The following is a 20,054-nucleotide window of genomic DNA, read 5'->3' as shown; positions in this document are numbered from 1 at the left end:
GGTTTTTCCCCAATTCTTGGTATCGATTCATAACAAAATAATATTATAATTCCACAATCTAATCTGCGTAAGTGGCTTGCAGCACATAATCTCCAGAGGGCACTAATTCAGATAAAAAGAAAATGGAGTGAAAAACGTAAAACCGGGGTGTTTCACGAGAAGTTTTTCGGAATAGCAGAAAGAGCTCACGTCTGCTGCTCTTTACTCACTCTACTACATTTACTACGTGGACTTTTTCTTTTCCCAGAAAGCCCGTTGGAGTCCTTGTTTCGTTTAGCCCAAATATCAATTTTTATTTTCGTTAGTCCGATACTACCCTCAACCCTCAGCTGATCCTCTCTGATTTCCCGTGGCGTACATACATCTCATCCCACTCCCACAGCCCCAAAAGATATCATCATCACACACCGTGAAACTTGGGATTTCGGATAGGAGGAACCTTTTGGGCAACTAAAGAATTTGTGATCGGATCAAACCAGATTGAAGGCAAGAGAAAATAATTATCACGACTTCTTTGATTTCTTTTCAATTATATTTTCTTTCATCCATACTCAATCCAAAGAACGTTGCCTAACAAATTCGCACATCTTCAAAGGCTCTACATCATATACTATACACTACATCATCTATCATCTAGATAGTCTTCCTTTGGTTTTCACACACATATCAAAACACATCAAATAACTCTGTCATAATGTCCGTCTTCACCAAATCAGCTTTCACAATGTCCGCATTGCCTTCACCGGCTACATCTCAACCAGCATCTGCTGCTCCATCTAGAAGGGGTTCATTTGCAGGTTTAGCTTCTGGACAAGTCACTCCCGTAGCTGAACCTCATATCGTTTCTATCAATGTTGAATCAGTTCTGTTCGACATGGATGGTACACTCATCAATTCATCTGGAGCTGTCGTAAAAGCCTGGAACTTGTTTGCTGAAAAATATCCTCTTGATCTAGATGATATCTTGAGATGTAAGTACTCCTTATTGAGGAAACGTACAGAATTGACGAGTTGGGTATTACAGCTGCTCATGGTATGAGAACCATTGATGTGCTCAAGAAATGGTGCAAAATTGACGACCCTGAATTACTTGCCTCTGAGGTCATCCGATTCGAAACTGCCATTCTTAACGCTGCTGAAGAACTTGCCAACTCAAACGGCGGCGGCGGTATCGAAGTGTTACCAGGTGTCGCCAAACTCTTGGCAGATTTAGGATCTGAAGCCGAGTCAAGAAACGGTGAAGAGAAATGGGCTATCTGTACTTCATGTGAGTACCCGTCATTAGCGTATAACCAATATTCAATCAGAGACGGAGAGACTCTCAACTGATTCTTGTTCTTTCGTCGATATTCAGCTACATACTTCTACGCTGGAAAAGCCATCCCAATCGCCAAACTTCCAGTACCAAAAGTCTTTGTAACAGCGGACTCAGTCACCCGAGGAAAACCTTTCCCCGATCCTTACCTCCTTGGTGCATCAGGATGTAACGCATCACCATTTGAATGTGAGCAAGCATATTTCTAGTGCGAAAATAAGCAAAATACTGATTGATCGTTTTCGTCGAAAAATAGCTATCGTCGTCGAAGATGCACCTACCGGTATCCGATCAGGAAAGGCATCAGGTGCATTAGTACTTGCCACATGTACATCACATCATCGAGAAGAACTCGAAAAGGAAAGACCTGATTTCTTAGTTGAAGATTTATCACATGTTACAGCACAATGGGATCCTACTACACAAACATTCAACTTGATAATCGAACAACCCGTTGATAGATTCTCGACTCGACCCACACCTGATGTAACACCCGTTATAACACCTGCTGGATCTCGACAAAATTCATTCTCTGGTGTAGGTGCCAGATCAGGATTTTTCGGTCAACAATCATCAAATACAAATTTCAAATCATCAGATGAATTAACAGGAAACGATTCTGTTGTAGGATCACCTGAAGCTTCCAGACCTGGTTCACCCACACCAGAGGATGAAAAGAGGATTGAAATGGAATTCCACAGAAGAGCAAGTCAATCAGGTAACACTTTATCGTTAGACGCATTCAAAAAAGCTTTAGCCGGAAACGCAGCTAAAAGAAGAGCAAACTCTCAGTCTCAAGGTGAACTTGATCAAGATAATTAAAGAAAATAACAACAAATAATTCATCCACTCATCCATTCTTGTTTAAATCCACAAGTGTAGCGTTATTGTTCAGGATAGAAAAAATCATATCAGTAAAAAGGTAAAAAATGTGTTCATAGACTTCCCATAGAGCAATAGATAGTTCAGCATAGCATGCAGATTTGCAATTTCCCTATAATCCGTATCAATCATACTCTTGAGCCTTTTTGAGCGCATCGACGCCATGACGTCTTCACGATATGAATCGATAGCGGACATGGTCAACGGGGCGTAAGAGGACGCTCAAAATACCAGAGAAGCACTAGGTATCGAGGACACGGTCGCGATACGGTAGGGCCTTTTTATGACGAGGTCGAGATTAGGCATAAAGATAGACGACAGGGGCGGAATATTGTTGTCCACTATAAGCCCAGATATCACTTGTCTGTGACGATGATGCCCTAAAAAGGTAACACTTCCTGCTGTTGGCGAACCGTTGTTGAGCAAAAGCAAGGTGTCATGACGAGTGGCGGCTCCACTTGTAGTTGTGTGTTAGAAGCGATTGCCAGACTTCATACAATGCATATTGCAAATATAAACTTCTTTCCGTCTTTTAGCCTTTGCCTACTTCTGATACATGCTTACTATAAGCATCGAACAGGCATTTACTGCTTATCAGCGATAGGAACATCCTTTCCGGTGAGCTAATACAAGAGACAAACAGTCAGTTTGCAATCACAAACAAGGGCGCCATAGGAATATTGGGTATATGACATACCTTCTTGAATCCTGATCTAACACCATCAGAGATTTTCTCGGTCTTACTGGCGTCTTGACCGTGACCAGCTTTCTTGAGTCCCATGTCAACACCCTTGTCTAAACGTCATGAACAATAACTGATCAGCTACCATACACATATAAATTGCCTCCTGGCAGTGATCGGAAGTCTGCTTACCAAGGTAGTCTTGTTGACCGGTAGAAGCGGGAGCAGCGGCAGCGGGTTGAGTTTGTTCGGCCATTATGATTGATGTATTGTTATTAGTTTATTTGAGTGATGAAAAGATATAAATAATTGTTGTTATGAGAGATAAGAAGGGATAAAACGTAATGAGTTGGGGTTATTTATAAAGTACTCATTCCTGCACAGAGGGTAGTATTACTACTGTTTAGCTCCAATGCGTTAATGATTTGATGATGACGATATTCGCTGACTAGGGGGTGGGCTTTCATATGCATATCTATAGTACTCACTCACATTATGGTATGAATTGAGATGACGTCAGAATGGGAATACAACGTCTCGTTCAGGAGAGATTTTCCAACGAGGTGACGATGGGAAAACTGCGAGTTTTTCCATTTAAAGTTTGAATCTGGTCATAATAATCAAGTTCACCATGTACATGCATTGCAGTATGGGAATTATGGTTGCTTGGACTATAGATACGAACGCCAAAAAGCTGCACGAGATCCCATCCCGTTTGAATTAGGTTTCGACGCCGTCTTTGGATTACTAACGCTTCCATTCCGTACCAGAAATGCGGTTCTGTCGACAGTCTAAACCCCATGACATCTCCCATATATGATTGTGGTTATCTGGCATGAAGATGTGGATATTGGGGATTTCATCTGCACAATCCATACATACCATCCATGCCTCCTTCATCTATCCTTGCATACTCTGAATATGGTCACCATATCAGTCATCCAGGAATGTTCCAATAAAATCGGCCCGTGCCTGTGACGCAGATCATCTTTGACTACATTTTCAAGCCGATCACCCTCTCACTAAGCCTCTCACTCCAGGTGGAAGGTCTTCTGATTATGTTATATTCCATAATATATAAAAATATACAATTCAATTCACGCAGTTGTGACTTTGACTAGTACATCTCAGAACATGGGTTATGATCACCACAATTCGACACGTACCAAAAGAGATCCCATAAATTATGACATCCCTGAAAAACTTTCAAACCCCGCTTCTCTTTGTAGAAAAGATACCGTTCGATTGAATCTGAGTATTTTTATGGGTCTTTTTGTTCGATCTGGAATGTCTGGGGGTATGAGGTATAAAGTAAGTATAATTTTAGTAGAATACAGTTGAAGAGACAAATCATTCACGGCATCATGACGTCTAAGGGAGAGAGAGTTCTGAGAAAACTTGATTCTCGTCTGTCATCATGCTGTTTTTCCACATCATAGGTAGTAGTGATGAGAGACCAGTGACTAACCTAAGGCTGTACAAGGATAGTGATATGCTTTATAACAAAGAGATCGTCTTGCTCGATACATTTACGACGATAATCCTTTCTATCTCAAGAAACCTAAGCTAAAACTAAGTCCTGTTTCACTATTTAGAGTTTCTGCTTGGTTGAATAAAGGTACAATCAACTCCATATAATCATTCTATATATATATATATAGCATCAACATACCTCTACCTCAGATATCAAGTAAAACTTACAACGACAAGTTCTGGTAAAGCAGGATAAGGTCACGACAAGATGTCACTCCCTAGAACCAATGATGATTTGTCTCATCTGCCAGCATCCGTTCCTCAAAGAAGAGAACAGCTGAAGAAGAAGAATGGTGTAACATGGCATTTGAGGAAACCTCAACAAGGTCCTGCGACCTTGGCTATCAAGAATCGTAAGTTTCGAATTCTCCCTCGAGTTCCGAAAACGATCTGCTTTTACTGATGGACATGGTATTGGATAAATAGATTTCATCGCTATGATAGGTGAATACGTAGGTACTGTATTGTTCATGATTTTCGCTTTGGGTGGTACGAAGTGAGTCGTCATATATCAATTCGCCAGTAGCGCTTTACAGATCGATCAATATGTGATTCTTTGGGAGTATGTACTGATGAACCACAATTTATTGTTCCATCGAACTAGCGTGGCGAATATACCTACTACATCAGTGACGGGTAGTACTACAGCGGGACAAGATGGTACAACAGCTTCCACTGCCAATACGTCTAATTTGTGAGTTATTCACTTATTCACTTATTCACTTATTCACTTATCTTCTTCTCAACTATGACCCGACTGAGAAGAAAGGGAACTAATTTCTTGCCGCGTGATGTCAGGTTATATATCGCATTGTCATTCGGATTCTCATTAGCTGTAAACGCATGGATATTCTTCCGAGTTTCAGGAGGTCTTTTCAACCCTGCCGTATCACTTGGAATGGTACTTGTTGGAGCCTTAACTCCCTTAAGAGGTGCTCTTTTGACTTTTAGTCAAATTTTGGGTGGTATTACTGTGAGTTGAAACGAGATCTTCACTTCACACCGACATTCCTCCCTTTGCTGAGAATGGAATGAATAATATGGTCAATAGGGAGCAGCAATCATTCAAGCTATTACTCCAGGTACTTTGTAAGTATTACAACACATTACATCTTGAAATATGACTTTCAAATCGAGACTGATCTTCGCGCAATGCAGGAATGTCCGAACTACTCTTGGAGGAGGAACAAGTATCGTTCAAGGATTATTCATTGAAATGTTTTTAACCTCATTGTTAGTTGAATGACTGGTCGCATCTGTTTCCATCACTATCTTGTTCCAAGCTAATTGTAATTGCCATTGCAGACTCATGCTTGCGATCCTCTTACTCGCTGCCGAGAAACATAAAGCTACTTTCATCGCTCCAATCGGTATTGGATTAGCGTTATTTGTGAGTTATTGATTGTCCACTGCCGCGATACATCGTATGAAATATCGCTGATTTTCGTTCTAGGTCGCTGAATTGCTAGGTGTATACTACACCGGAGGTTCATTGAACCCTGCAAGAAGTTTCGGTCCTGCTGTTGTATTGAGGACTTTCTCAGGATATCGTAAGTAATCATCTCCCAACAATGCCCGAAGACGCACCGTTAGCTGATATTAATCCATCACGTAGATTGGATTTACTGGCTCGGTCCATGTATGGGCGCTACTATCGCTGCTGGATTCTACAAGATGCTCGTGAGTGAATTTCTGTTGATCTGCTATCCTGTACGAAAATGTCGAAAATCAAATGTTGATTTCTGATATGTACAATCTAGAAATGGCTTCAATACGAGACTGTCCTTGGACCTGAATCAGATGCCGATGATACAGCTCCCAAACCTTTAGTCGTTGCTGCTCCTGGTTCTTCATCAGGTGGTCAAGAAGAGAAAGCTGCCGAATCAAATGGAAGGACTTTAGCTGTTACAGGACCTGGTTTAGGTGATTTACTCACTCAAGGTAATACCCAAGCTGTAAGTGACCCTATATTTAGGATTGATCGGCGAAGAAAGTGGTTCATCAGCTAATTGACCGGAATGATCATGGCAACAGGTATTTGATCTCGAAAGTAATCCAGGACCATACGATGCAAGATTGAATAGAATTGAAGATATGTTAGCCCAATTACTTGAACAAAGACCCAGAAGATCAAATTCAACCTACGTAGATGAAGAAATTCCATCAAACACCACAAATGGTGCTCCTGCTACGAAGAATCACAGTAAACCATCAGGTGTAGGTTATAATGGATCATACCAAAATAATAACACGATTGATGAGAATTCAAGCACTACCTCGTACAATAATCCTTCTCACGGAACTTTCATCCCTACTCAAACTCAAGGTAACGAATACGGTAATACCCCAGGTCATCAACATCCACATGTAGATACACCTTTTACTCATGGAACAGCGGGTGCAGGTCAAAGAGGTCACATCGACGCGTCACCAAGATATTAATCGTCGAAATTTCATCAATCTATATACCTTTTGTCTCGTTAATTCTTCTATTTCGTACGAACTATCATTTGATCAATTGGCTATTGAGATTATACACGACGAAGTCTTTCAAATCATGTAGCATATAATTAGTGTTTCTTAATATCGACCTATAATATATCATTTCAGATCATTCATGCATAGCAAATAAGTATGATAATCAATACATGGCAATTGAGTTGAGCGTCGATTGATTTCATTTCCAGGTGATACATACAAATATGATGGTTAATAAGTATACGACTGCCGAAACGCTAAGTGTACATGAATTAGACTTCCCAGCTCCTTCCATTCGGAGGTCTTTCGAAGAACCTTCTTCCGGCTTTCGCTTGTTCCCTCTCCCATTCTTCTGCCCAACTTCGTCCACCTCCGGCTGATGAAGGTGTATCATCCCATGTACCGGGTGTGCGCGGCGGTGCTTTTGATTTAGCTATCATCGCTAAGGCTCTTTCCCTTTCTGAAAGTTCTCTAGCTTTTCTAGCTTCCATAGCATCTGATGGTTTCTTATCCGAACGATGATTGTTAGGGTATTTCGATTGAGGCTTTGATGTGGAAAGTAGTGTTGAGATATGAGTCAAAGGATCATGACGATTTTTCGAACGTGCATCTTTCCTCCTAAATCATTCAAGAGGTATTGTAAGTCACCATATCCTGAACGATGCAAGACGATAAATAAAGCCTGGCTCACCTATCCCTTTCACGTCTTTCCTCAGCTTCTTCCCCTGTATCTTTATCTTCCACTCGCTTCAGATCCTTATCTGCATACCAAGGTTTAGTCTCCTTATCCGGTCTGCCAAGATATAATGTGAATGGATCTGATTCACGATCTTTCTTGGCTTTTGCTATTTCAGCGAGAGTCGGGACGGGTTTTGCCTAAGCAATTGGATTCAGCATTGTTTTCTGTACGACAATCCGCGTAATGAATAGATCGCGAGTAAAAAGTTAGGAAGGGCCTACATCTTGGATGGAAGCAAGGGACTGAATATCTATGACTGATTGACTGATTTCAATAACGCACATCTTTCTCTATATCCGCAAATAGATTCACATGACCTCCAGAATTCCATTTATCTGATCCTCTTTCTTCTTCAATCTCATCTCTTGTTAATTTACTTTTACCTTTATCCCTTCTTGCGGATTCACTTGGAAAATCGAAATCCAATCTATCTCTTTTCTTCTTCTCCCTTTTCTCTTCTTTAGCTTTCTTCTCCCTATGTTTATCTATTAGACTTTTACCTGATCTATCGGCTGAATCACGAGCAGATGAAGTTGATGGTAGATCATCTTCGTTTTCCACAAAAGATGGTGATCCAGCTCTTCGACGTAATATCGATAATCGTTCTCCTGCTTCCTGAAAGATGCGCAGATCGAGTAAGCCTTATAACCACATCTGCGAATACACGATTGAGACCCAAGAGTGAACATACAGTATCTATCTCTTTTTGCTCTTCAGCGAGTTCTTCTGCATGAGCTCTAGCTTCATCTTCCCTTACTCGCTGTTTGTTCTTCTCCAAATAGGGATGATAGGATTTATGGCTAGTCAAAGGAGTCAGCTCTGCGACCGAGACAAGCAAGTAGGTGAGATAGGTCTGGCTGAGCTCACTGTAGGATCTGCAATCGAGGCATGGTAGCGGATGATCTACGGATAGTCGAAGAGGTAGAGTTGACTAAGAGATTTGATTACTGTATAGTAGTAACTTATATAGCTCAATCCTTTCATCCCCTCTTTGACATTCCAAACGGGGTGGCAACAGAGTGTGGAGGCCCTTTTAATGCCGGAAATAAGGCGCGCCAGGAAGAGTAAGGGAAAGCCTTGGGAAGCCTATCTTTGTTCCACGCGACTTTGTATTACACGCTGATAAAAGGGGGCACCATGGAAAGACCAAAAGACAATAATTGAGTGCAATTCAAAAGCAACACAATCCCGACTGATTATATCTCTTACAGAATCTTGTAATCCAACTCACTCTTATCATTGACTATTCTTCAACATTGCCCCAGAAACAAGAGTACAGTATGTCTGACGGAATAGGAATTGCAAAGTGAGTAGCTTCGTCCCGGTGTATCGACCATTGAGGTCGAACATCTCGTGAAGGCAAAATCAAGTTGGCTGACATCTACCTATTCGAATCACATAGTTTGCCCAACCAGGTGAGCTTGTCGAATATCTGCAAAGAGGAATCACGAGCTGACATACTTTTGTATCTGTAGAGGCACAAGATCACATCACAACATGGAGCTCATTTCACCATAATGGTAGTTGGTAAGTAGAATTCTCCTCCTGACAAAGAGAAAAAAAGGTGTCCGTGCGGGCGCAGTGTTCCTTTGATCATATATCTAACCCCATCCTCCTCCAATCACTGGACACCAAGAAAATTTCTGGTTAAAACGAGACGTTGTAATGTCGAGAGCATCGTGACCTGACAAAGTCTTTGCTGTACAGGTGAATCTGGTTTAGGAAAAACGACACTCATCAACACACTTTTCGCTACTGAGATTTGTGCTCCTAGGAATTATCGTCAGAGGTGAGAGTCCAGCCATGGATTTTTAGGAATGGCAATTTGATTGCTGCTTCGTTTGTGAATGGATCTATCAGCTGCTGACAGACTGCCACCGACTCATAGATTCGCTAAACAGTTAGACAAAACCACTGAAATCGAAATTCTTAAAGCTGATTTAGAAGAAAGAGGATTTAACATCAAAGTGAGCGATAAACCAGTACCGTTACTCTCTACCTTTGTAATAGCTGATTGGTTGACTTCATAGTTGACCGTCGTTGATACCCCTGGATTTGGAGATTATGTCAATAACCGAGATAGGTGAGTCAAATCCAAATGTAGGGTCAAGTAAGATGGAACTCATGCTTCTCAATCGCTTGAGTAGCTGGACACCTATCATCGACTTCATTGACGATCAACATGAATCATACATGAGACAGGAACAACAACCTCACCGAAAAGAAAAACAAGATTTGAGAATTCACGCTTGTTTGTATTTCGTTAAACCGACTGGTACAACGTGAGTAGAAGCTAAAATATGCAATAACATTCTTCCCATTGCCATCCCTTCTTCGACCATCTCTTACAGAACAAGATAAGGCTGTATGCTCACAGGGACATCTAGCCTTAAACCTCTCGACGTGGAGATCATGAAAAGACTTGGTACTCGAGTAAATCTAATCCCCGTCATTGCCAAAGCGGACACTATGGTTCCCGAGGATCTACTGAACTTCAAGACTATCGTGAGTCATGAAGCTCTCGCAGTTGTTCAGGATGATCGTATCGCTTTATTATCCTTGACAGACGTTGATTTGTCCAAGACCAAAGATGTGCTAATATGAAAATATTCAGATCCGGGAGGTAGTCGCGGCTCAGGGCATCAAGATCTATACTCCTCCCATTGATCCAGAGGACGAATCAGTTGCAGAACATGCTCGAGTAATGCAAGCGGTTATGCCTTTCTCAATCATTGGTAGTACTCAAGATGTTACCACTCCCGATGGAAGAGTCGTCAAAGGTAGAGAATACCTATGGGGTGTTGCAGAAGGTGAGTTGGACATTGATCATTCATTGCGAATCTGCATGATGATGGATTTGCGCTGACACTCTTTCCAACAGTCGAAAACGAAGATCATTGTGATTTCAAGAAGTTACGATCACTTCTAATCCGAACATACATGCTGGATCTAATCACTTCGACCGAAGAGAATCATTATGAAGCTTACAGATTGGCTCAAATGGAAACTAGGAAATTCGGAGAGCCAAAGGTCAGGAAATTAGATAATCCAAAATACCGTGAAGAAGAAGAAATGTTAAGGAAAAGATTTACTGAGCAAGTTAAATTGGAAGAATCTAGATTTAGACAATGGGAGCAGCATGTGAGTGTAGTGCGGATATGTATGGGTTTGGGTATATCCGAACTCCGGATGTGAGGGGGAATAAGAGGAACAATTGTCCGGGAATGACATGGGCGAGAGAAGCGCAGACGGAGCGAAGAACAACGATGGGGTATCACTAAATGAACGCTTGACATAACGCGCTATCACGAGGAATATCTCGCACAAAATGACGCTGACCCTCATCTCATAGCTTATTGCGGAAAGAGATAGACTTAACAAGGATCTCGAACAAGCTCATACGGCAATTAAAGCACTAGAGGTAGGTCACACTACTCCCCCTTGACCATAAAGCCAGAGCTAACCACTCTCATATTGCAAGGCCGAACTCGACCAAGTCGCGGCTTATCACAGACAAGGAGGAACAGTCGGAAGAAGATAACCTTTTTTTTTCTATTTTACCATCTAGATTTCGTAGCTCGTTCAATCTGTCTCTCCCAATCCTTTATACCCAGATCTTCTATCACTCGAAATAGTATCAAAATCGAAATTGTTTATGACCATGACCCACAATGTTTAACGTATATACCTTTCTAATGACTACCTTTCTTATGCTATGCAGCCATACGATTCGCGTGCACATGAGATGAGATTGTCTGGAATACCGTAAGCATTTGCAAATCAGTGCGCTCATCCTGACTAGTGGAGAGTCAAAGTATGGAAGGCAACAGAAACCAAAAAGATTGATGGGCACACTGGACACACAGCCATGGTGGGGTATATCGAACGTTGCATTTTTTAAATTCTCTACATCCTCTCTCGCTGATTATGTGCAAAGACAGATCAGATGACTTTTTACTTATCTACTGAAGACTGCTTTTTGTTCTATTGATTCTTGAGTTCTTAAGATTGAACGCCCAAAACTCTCAATGTTCTATCTAAACCACTAAGGACGATTTGACTTCCGTTATTAACGAATCTTGCACCTGTTAAAACACCAGCGTTATCTTCGAATTTGAGTAACTCATCCCAAGATTTATTTGCGTATACTCTAAGATCTGTTCCTGAAACGGATAAGAATTGAGCTGAAGGATCGAATTTGACTTCTGAAATTGTATTTTCAGAAGGTAATGACCAACTTGACAAGATGTCTAATTTTCTCAAATCGAATATTTTGACAGTTGGATCATTTGAAGAACCAGTGGCTAAATAGTAACCGTTTTCAGAGAAAGATAAAGTGGTTAAAGGTGTTGAATGAGATTCTAAGCTTGCAGCTAAAGACGAAGCTTGTCTAATATCCCATACTCTGACTATACCATCTTTCGTTCCACCACCATGTAAGATTCCATCTGGATGACATTGGAATGATGTGTATGAGAATCCACCAGAGATGTTTTCGATTGAAGTATATTTTGAAATTTCTTTTGATGTTTCCAAATCATATAATGACCAAGTCGAATCTGATGAAGCTGCAGAGACGAAATCGCCAGTAGGATGTAATGACAAACCTGTAATTTCACCTTTATGTCCTGTTATATTAGATTTATTTGACCATTTTCCATCTTCTTCGCCCCAGATCTTGACAGTTTTATCCGCACTTGCACTAATCGCCAATTTAGATTCACCTTCCTTCTCTCTGAATGCGACGTGAGTGACAGCTTTGGTGTGTCCTTTAAGTGTTCCAAGTACCTTTGAAGATTCAAGATCGAATATTTGAACCACTTTATCAGCTCCACCGGTGACTACAGTATTGCCATCTTTAGCCACGTCTAAAGCTGTGATTCCAGCCGGTTTGGTAGCGTGTAATGAAGGAACGTGAGACGTTTGAACAAATGTCTTGATTTGATCGGCCTTGAAATAGCCGGCAGCAGGCTTCCTCTTCTTTCTTCCAGAAGACAGACTGGAAAAGAAATCTCAGATCAGTAACAAGCCTTATAGTATGTGACTCTCCGCTCACGCTTGATTGGTCTCCATAATTTTAGCTTCAACTTCAGAAGGGAGAGCACCTTCAGCAGCCTCAGGAGCCATCTCCACATCTTCAGCAGGAGCCTCGGTAGCAGCGGGTTGGAAACCAATGGTAGATTGAATGGAAGATAAAGCTCTGCCCAGATTGTCAGCGACTGATATGACAATGTATGTCAATATATTAATCATACTCACTGTCTAGCTTCATCTCTCTCTTTCATCAGTCTAGCGATCACTCTAGTAGCAGCATCCTCTCTGTACAATGCGTTGGCAAGTTCTTGTCTAATCACAAAAGTCAATTCATATCCGCATGAGGAACATGGTCACTTTGGACTTACCTAGAACTTTGGAAAGCCTTCTTAATCTCTAATGATTCAAGCATTATGGCATCATATTCGGATTGAAGCGCGGTAAGTAACGCAGGTATGGATGTTTGGTTGGCCGGACGAGGAGGTAAAGTAGATGGTTCTACAAAACTCAATATCAGTATGGCAGGTCATTGGACAAATAAGATATGTGTGACCTACTGGCTTTGACATCAATAAGATCTTCCTTGGTTAGAGGTTCACCAGAGATTGGATCAGTTCCATTTTCCTCTGTATGAGATCCATCAGCTAGAGTCGTTTGACAAGCAGTTTACAGCCACCTTGTACTCACCGATATACCTCTCGATCAAGGCTTTTTCGTAAACAGTACCTGAAGTCTTTGAGACGACAGGAGCGGTAGGAGGGGAACCCGAAACTATAAAGCGCGGACATCGGTCAGAAAATCATCATTCCTCTTTGCAAATTGAAGTTGCATGCGACTCACTAGCACAGAAGAACATGGTGCTGATGGGCGTTTTCGAAGTCGAATGTGAAAGATGCGATGTAGATGCAAATAGAGAGATGTGTTGATATTCATGCTTCTGTATGAATGCGAAGAACGAGAGACATGGGAGTAAGCAGAAAGCTTATCACTCCTGAACGACCATGAACTAAACGGGATCAAAAATCACTGGGGACCACAAATGCCACATCATCTCGACATCTTAGGTTATAACTTAGGACTTGCTTCGGTGCATGTTTGCCGCTGTTACAAAAGTCAAAACACTCACTCTTTATACCTGTTGTTGCTCACTCAGATAGGTCCACCAGTCACTGCAATTGAGAGCAGAGGGTATTGATAGCTGCACTCTTTTCTCGACCGTCTCACAAAGCGCCGAGAAGCTGGTGAAAAATCAGATTGAAGTTACTTTGGTTGTTCATTCTTCTTGATCCCACGCACCAGCTCGATTGCGCCATGGACATCAAAACATATATCAGTGACAATGTTGTCCGGGTAAGTCTCCCGTCTTTTTTCCTCCTAGTGTACAATCGCTGATATCTCATCATCAGGTTCTCGGCTCGTCGGATAACGCAACAGTCGATTATGTTCATTCCTTGGCGTTGTCATCGAAAACTCCTGGTGATCTCTATCATGCCCTTTTAACAACTGGTCTTTCCGATTCTGCCGACACGCAGGAGTTTGCCACTCAGGTGCATGCTTTGATACCTCGAAAGACGAAACCAAAAGTCTCCAAACCTGAAAAAGTGGCCGCGTCACAGAAGTTCGCATTATTGATGGACGAAGATGCAGGTGCTTCTTCCTCGGGTAGCTCGAGTCGGAAAGAGAAGAAATCCAAGAAAGGAAAGGAAAAAGAGAGGGAGACGGAAAAGGATGGAGGAGCCGTAAAACACAGTCGTTCGGCCAGAAAGCGGGATACAGAGGGAAATTGGGAATCAGACGAAGAAGAAAAGGAGAAAGAAGCCAAAAGATTACGATTACTTTCTCCACCACGAACTGGAGATGGAGAAGAGGACGGCGATGATGAACCTCGGATAGAAGAAACAGAAGAAGAGAGATTGGAAAGAGAACGCAGAGAAGATTTGGCGGAAAGAGATGCTTTTGCCGAAAGAATGAAAGAGAAAGATAAAGATAGGACAAAGAAACTGGTTACTGATAGATCAACGAAATCTGTTGGTGGATTAGAAGCCGAGAAAAGATCTGCTCTAGCAGATGATGCAGTAGCTAGAAAAGCTGCCATAGAAGATCTGCGTCTACATTCGAGACAAGAATATCTCACGAAAAGAGAACAACAAAGGTTGGATTTGCTCAAAATGGAAATTGAAGATGAGAAAATCTTGTTCCGTAATCAGAAAATGTCCAGACGGGAAGAAGAAGAATTTGAACGTAAGAAAGAATTAATCAAGATCATGGAAGCAAGACAAAGAATAGATGATGGGACAGATGGATATATGATGCCTGATGATTACATTACTGAACAAGGTAAAATCGATCAAAAGAAAAGGAAAAATGCTTTATACCAAAGATACGAAGATAGTAAACCTGTTGAAGGTCAATTCATAACAGATGTAGATCAGTGGGAAGCGAGTCAAACGGATCATTCAAGTCTAAGGACTGGTGCTTTGGATAAGGAAATATTAGTGGAAGAATTCGATTATGTCTTTGATGAAACTCAGGAAATCAAATTCTTACAAGAAGGTAATTTGGAAGGTACTTTAACAGCAGAAGCTCAGGCTATATTAGATCAAGTAGATCAATTGGAGAAAAAAGGTAAGTCCACAATTTAGGGGATCAAGATTTTCAAAACAACAGCTGACTTTTCCAATAGCTCAAAGCATACAGGAAACAAGAAATTCTCTACCCATTTACGAATTTCGAGATGAACTTTTAGAAGCAATAGCAGAACATCAAGTTCTTGTCGTTGTAGCTGAGACCGGTTCAGGTAAAACCACTCAACTTCCTCAGTATCTCTATGAAGCTGGATACTGCAAGAATGGGATGAAAGTCGGTTGTACACAACCTCGTCGAGTGGCAGCAATGTCAGTCGCTGCTCGTGTGGCTGAAGAAATGGGTTGCAGACTGGGTCAAGAAGTTGGATATTCAATCAGGTTCGAAGATATGACAAGTGATAAAACAGCTTTAAAATACATGACAGATGGTATGTTGTTGAGAGAATTCTTAACGGATCCCGAATTATCGACGTATTCTGCTTTGGTCATTGATGAGGCGCATGAGAGAACTTTGAGTACGGATATTCTGTTTGGTCTGATCAAGGTGAGTAGCCAGATATTCTGTCAATAAGGCTTCTGCTAACGAGTTATTTAGGATATCGCCCGGTTCCGACCAGAATTACGATTACTAATTTCGAGTGCTACTTTGAATGCGCAGAAGTTCGCAGATTTCTTTGACCAAGCACCGATCTTCGATGGTGAGTTCGGCTTATCATCTGAGTGAAAGGAAGTAATTAACATCTCTTTACCAACCAGTGCCCGGTCGAAGATACCCAGTCGACATGTTTTACACCAAGCAACCTGAAGCAAACTACATGCACGCTGCCGTCACGACCATTCTTCAAATCCATACCACTCAACCCAAAGGCGATATCCTGCTGTTCTTGACTGGTCAAGACGAAATCGAAGCAGCTGAAGAGAACCTGAAAGAGACGATGTATGCTCTTGGAGATAAAGTACCTGAACTCATAATCGCACCCATTTACGCCAATTTACCGAGTGAAATGCAGTCGAAAATCTTTGAGCCCACGCCAGAAGGCGCGAGAAAGGTCGTCTTGGCTACGAATATTGCTGAGACATCCATCACCATCGACGGTGTAGTCTATGTCATTGATCCTGGTTTCGTGAAACAGAACAACTATAACCCCAAAACTGGAATGTCGTCCTTGGTCGTTGAGCCTATATCAAGAGCTTCTGCACAGCAAAGAGCAGGTAGGGCAGGACGAGTAGGAGCTGGTAAAGCGTTCAGGCTGTACACCAAATGGGCTTTCAAAAATGAATTACTTCAAGATACTATACCAGAAATCCAAAGGACAAATCTTGGTACCGTCGTATTGATGCTCAAATCACTGGGTATAAATGATGTACTCAATTTCGATTTCCTGGATAAACCCCCAGCAGAAACTATCATCAGATCGTTCGAACTGCTTTATGCGCTAGGAGCTTTAAATCATAAAGGTGAACTCACAAGATTAGGTAGAAGAATGGCAGAATTCCCTGTGGATCCCATGTTATCCAAGGCCATCATCAACAGTGAGAATTTCAAGGTTACTCATGAGGTAAGTCAAATTCAATATGTTATGATTGTTCTCGTAGTGCCCCATGCTAATCTCATGTGATTTAGGTTTTGACGATAATTTCGATGTTACAAGAATCAGGGTCATTACTATATCGTCCGAAAGATAAACGAGTTCATGCCGACAAAGCACATAAAAATTTCATTAAAACAGGTGGTGACCATTTCACCCTATTAAACATATTTGAACAATGGGTAGAAAGTAATTACTCCCAACAATGGTGTCATGAGAATTTCATCCAATTTAAATCACTTGGTAGGGTGAGAGATATCAGGGATCAATTAGCACAATTATGCGATCGTGTAGAAGTAGTAATAGAAAGTACGCCAAATGAGGTCGTTCCGGTACAAAAAGCCCTCACTGCAGGATATTTCTATAATACGGTAAGCATCATCTTTTTGCAATGACTTTCTTTGACGAAAGAATGAATACTAATGACGACTCGATTGCGCTTAGGCACGAATCGATAAAGGAGGGGGTTATAGAACTACTAAGAATAATCATTCAGTCTATGTTCACCCTTCGTCTTGTTTACTTGGAATGCAACCTCCGCCACGATTCATCCTCTACTACGAGCTGGTACTGACTTCCAAGGAATACATGAGGCAATGTATGCCGATCGAGGGATCTTGGTTAGCTGAACGTGAGTCTTGTTTTATCTTTGCATACGATGTTCAATCAAACAGTAAGACAGTTTTGGCTGACGATTGATTACTTCTTATAGTTGCTCCCCATTATTTCAATAAAAACGAAATTGATCAAATGCTAGGAAGCGCAAGTAAAGTGAAAATGCCAAAAGCCATTGATCAACCTAAAGTCGGACCGGTAAATCCTTAAGTGCTACAAAGGACTGACGTAGCAAGGTAGATAGATGAACGTAAAGGTAGGAAAGAGGGTTGGCATGTGAGGGCGACTTTTGCATGGAAGGGATTAACATCAATTGCATGGTCTTGATCGTTTTGTATTTTATAGTAATCAGATGTCATCCCAAATTTATGAAATGTGACGCTCTTGATTCACTCAATCAGACGGATATTTTGCTTCGGTTCACATGTACAGCAGCAGATGTCAACTCAACAGGAAGCCTTCTGTACATAATGAATACATCTCTTCTTTTATCTATTCACACAATCAATCTAGCGGACAAAGATCATCGAGCATAACATCATTGCTTATCTTTGATGGGGATGTCTCTGCCGGTCAACTGAAAAGAAATAGGTTATCAGTATTTGGTTTTTCATGTCAATTTTAGTATCTGTGTGTTTTGTATAACATACCTTTTTGAATCCAGATCTAATTCCATCAGAAATCTTTTCGGTAGTAGAAGCGTTCTGTTTGTGTCCCAATTTACCTAAAGCGTAGTCCACGCCTTTATCTATATTGGAAAGAGTAATCAGCACATATGCATAATACGCGATGACACTCTGTATCCCATTATCATGCTATTATCATGCTAGATAGCATGATAATGGATACTCTCTTCCGAGGGCTGTACACTGTATATCTTCTAGCTATGAACTTACCCAATGCATCTTGTTGTCCTCCAGCTTGGGCTTGAGTAGCAGCAGGGTTCATCATCGTTGATCCGGCAGTAGAAGCACCGGCAGTGGGAGGTGGAGCTGTAGTTTGTGACATTTCGCGAAAGTGTGCTTTTCAATTCCAATCGTATAGGATGGTCGTATGACTCTCTGTTTCTTGAAAAGCAGGAAGTAGGAAGTATGCAAATGATAAAGAATTCTGAGATTAATACCTGTAAGATAATTTCACGGAACAATCGAGTGCTATAAGAAAACATTGCGTAAACTGCAAAGAGTTACGTCATTTCATTACTCTTTTGTCACTGAAATAACACAGAGTGATTAGAAAGATTCGTGAATCAATTTGCCTCATCGTTTTCAGTCTCATGTCCTCAGTCTAATGTCCTCAAGAGGGGGTTCAACACTACGTGAACAAGTTGTACACTGAAAGTCAAAAGACTCTGATCCGAGTCCGAGTCGTAATCACCAATGGCATCTCGACGTCATCCTGCTCTACTCGTATCGTACAAAACTGTGATTACGAATTACTAAAATGGGAATGATGATGGTCATCACGGTCTCGTGACTCAGGTCGGTCTTCTGATCTATGATGGTTGATAATCATATAATAAAGACTCAGTCAGCTTACTACGAGATCTACCGTACATTCCTGAAAGGATATCTGACTGTTTCTCTACAACATCAAGAGAATAGTGAAAGAGAGCTTACCGGTGTTGAACCAAGAACTCATTCTTGAAACCATCGAAAGATATCAGTTACTTTGCAAAATATGTTTCTTCATGGTCGTAGACCATTCGGCAGAAGTTTTATCAACTCACTAGTACCACCTTGAGTAGAAGATTCGCTGGGGCGGGTGACTAGACCTCCATAAGGAGTATTGGGATTTGTGCTAGATTTGCTAGATCCCGCGGTGGATTGTCCGGCGGATGCTGTGCCGGCTCTCGATGGGGTTTCGCTAGGGTCTACGAATGGGAACGGAATCCAATTAGCGTCAAGACTGGTCAGTGACCAGATTTGATATAGGACAGTGGATGACTGCACCTTGCCATTTACGCCACCACATTGTATTTCGGTATCACAACAATCACTCACCCTGCGGCATTCGAGCGCGATCGAGTCCAAGAGGTCCTCCGGCCACGCCAGGAGTGGTAGAAGCTCTAGAAGCTGCACTTGATTCTAATAGTATTCACATGAAGACGATGTCAGAGATCAACTCTTTGAAGGAATGATGAACACTCACCTCGAGGGAACCGTGCCACGTCACCGCCGGCAACAGGTTGCTGAGTGGAAGCGGTAGAAGCTCTAGAACCTGTGGCGCTCCTGGAAGTGGCTGGTCTGGGTGAAGCTAGATATGACAGCGAGTCAAGTGATAATTTCATATATTAGCCCTTTCGTACATATATTGGGCAGAAGTGCAGAGCCGATACTGAAAAATATGCTAAGAGATTAAGCGCTTACCTGGAGAGGACGGAGCACTGCTATCATCTGGGACTATCGTGTCCGAAATGAACAATTATACATCAGCCCTCAATGTCAAAAAGAGTAACACATATTGTAAGTATAAGTCTGAGGGCCTACACACAGGGACGATGGGCTTGAAAGCGATGAGATATGCATCACTCACAATGTAAACTCGCAGAGTCCCAATTTCCGCCCTGACCCTCTTATGACTCTATGCTTGGATGAATCTC

At 41.7% G+C, this 20,054-nt stretch overlaps 9 protein-coding genes across 9 annotated transcripts; 4 read left to right on the top strand and 5 right to left on the bottom strand.

The window, feature by feature from the left end:
* Positions 1-694: 694 nt before the first annotated feature.
* IL334_001112 (uncharacterized protein) lies at positions 695-2,137 on the top strand (the record flags this gene model as incomplete). The annotated part of the gene is made up of 4 exons (XM_062932872.1): positions 695-971; positions 1,025-1,267; positions 1,355-1,504; positions 1,572-2,137. The coding sequence occupies 4 exons, from the start codon at positions 695-697 to the stop codon at positions 2,135-2,137; spliced, it is 1,236 nt and encodes a 411-aa protein (XP_062788923.1).
* A 644-nt stretch (positions 2,138-2,781) lies between these two features.
* IL334_001111 (uncharacterized protein) lies at positions 2,782-3,135 on the bottom strand (the record flags this gene model as incomplete). The annotated part of the gene is made up of 3 exons (XM_062932871.1): positions 2,782-2,820; positions 2,895-2,992; positions 3,072-3,135. 3 exons carry the CDS (start codon positions 3,133-3,135, stop codon positions 2,782-2,784), a joined length of 201 nt encoding a protein of 66 aa, XP_062788922.1.
* A 1,485-nt stretch (positions 3,136-4,620) lies between these two features.
* Positions 4,621-6,854, top strand: IL334_001110 (uncharacterized protein; the record flags this gene model as incomplete). Its single annotated transcript, XM_062932870.1, has 11 exons — positions 4,621-4,765; positions 4,839-4,908; positions 5,017-5,106; positions 5,211-5,385; positions 5,464-5,501; positions 5,571-5,645; positions 5,718-5,802; positions 5,866-5,962; positions 6,028-6,092; positions 6,173-6,367; positions 6,447-6,854. 11 exons carry the CDS (start codon positions 4,621-4,623, stop codon positions 6,852-6,854), a joined length of 1,443 nt encoding a protein of 480 aa, XP_062788921.1.
* A 308-nt stretch (positions 6,855-7,162) lies between these two features.
* IL334_001109 (uncharacterized protein) lies at positions 7,163-8,519 on the bottom strand (the record flags this gene model as incomplete). The annotated part of the gene is made up of 5 exons (XM_062932869.1): positions 7,163-7,508; positions 7,582-7,766; positions 7,912-8,244; positions 8,321-8,429; positions 8,497-8,519. 5 exons carry the CDS (start codon positions 8,517-8,519, stop codon positions 7,163-7,165), a joined length of 996 nt encoding a protein of 331 aa, XP_062788920.1.
* Positions 8,520-8,909: 390 nt separating this feature from the next.
* IL334_001108 (uncharacterized protein) lies at positions 8,910-11,170 on the top strand (the record flags this gene model as incomplete). The annotated part of the gene is made up of 12 exons (XM_062932868.1): positions 8,910-8,935; positions 9,032-9,044; positions 9,105-9,156; positions 9,337-9,418; positions 9,518-9,596; positions 9,660-9,712; positions 9,777-9,911; positions 10,017-10,134; positions 10,244-10,439; positions 10,511-10,770; positions 10,982-11,050; positions 11,111-11,170. The coding sequence occupies 12 exons, from the start codon at positions 8,910-8,912 to the stop codon at positions 11,168-11,170; spliced, it is 1,143 nt and encodes a 380-aa protein (XP_062788919.1).
* A 461-nt stretch (positions 11,171-11,631) lies between these two features.
* Positions 11,632-13,519, bottom strand: IL334_001107 (uncharacterized protein; the record flags this gene model as incomplete). The annotated part of the gene is made up of 7 exons (XM_062932867.1): positions 11,632-12,628; positions 12,686-12,829; positions 12,889-12,975; positions 13,032-13,161; positions 13,221-13,289; positions 13,351-13,434; positions 13,504-13,519. 7 exons carry the CDS (start codon positions 13,517-13,519, stop codon positions 11,632-11,634), a joined length of 1,527 nt encoding a protein of 508 aa, XP_062788918.1.
* Positions 13,520-13,974: 455 nt separating this feature from the next.
* Positions 13,975-17,662, top strand: IL334_001106 (uncharacterized protein; the record flags this gene model as incomplete). The annotated part of the gene is made up of 8 exons (XM_062932866.1): positions 13,975-14,013; positions 14,070-15,288; positions 15,347-15,792; positions 15,844-15,946; positions 16,005-16,807; positions 16,873-17,208; positions 17,282-17,468; positions 17,550-17,662. The coding sequence occupies 8 exons, from the start codon at positions 13,975-13,977 to the stop codon at positions 17,660-17,662; spliced, it is 3,246 nt and encodes a 1,081-aa protein (XP_062788917.1).
* Positions 17,663-17,990: 328 nt separating this feature from the next.
* Positions 17,991-18,460, bottom strand: IL334_001105 (uncharacterized protein; the record flags this gene model as incomplete). Its single annotated transcript, XM_062932865.1, has 3 exons — positions 17,991-18,029; positions 18,103-18,200; positions 18,349-18,460. 3 exons carry the CDS (start codon positions 18,458-18,460, stop codon positions 17,991-17,993), a joined length of 249 nt encoding a protein of 82 aa, XP_062788916.1.
* Positions 18,461-19,140: 680 nt separating this feature from the next.
* IL334_001104 (uncharacterized protein) lies at positions 19,141-19,742 on the bottom strand (the record flags this gene model as incomplete). The annotated part of the gene is made up of 3 exons (XM_062932864.1): positions 19,141-19,325; positions 19,456-19,539; positions 19,604-19,742. 3 exons carry the CDS (start codon positions 19,740-19,742, stop codon positions 19,141-19,143), a joined length of 408 nt encoding a protein of 135 aa, XP_062788915.1.
* Positions 19,743-20,054: the final 312 nt, after the last annotated feature.

Source organism: Kwoniella shivajii, chromosome 1 (genome assembly GCF_035658355.1).
Source record: "Kwoniella shivajii chromosome 1, complete sequence".
In the NCBI taxonomy this organism is placed as follows: domain Eukaryota; kingdom Fungi; phylum Basidiomycota; class Tremellomycetes; order Tremellales; family Cryptococcaceae; genus Kwoniella; species Kwoniella shivajii.
The sequence above is the reverse complement of the archived record's forward strand: the minus strand, read 5'-3'. Positions and strand labels throughout refer to the sequence as shown.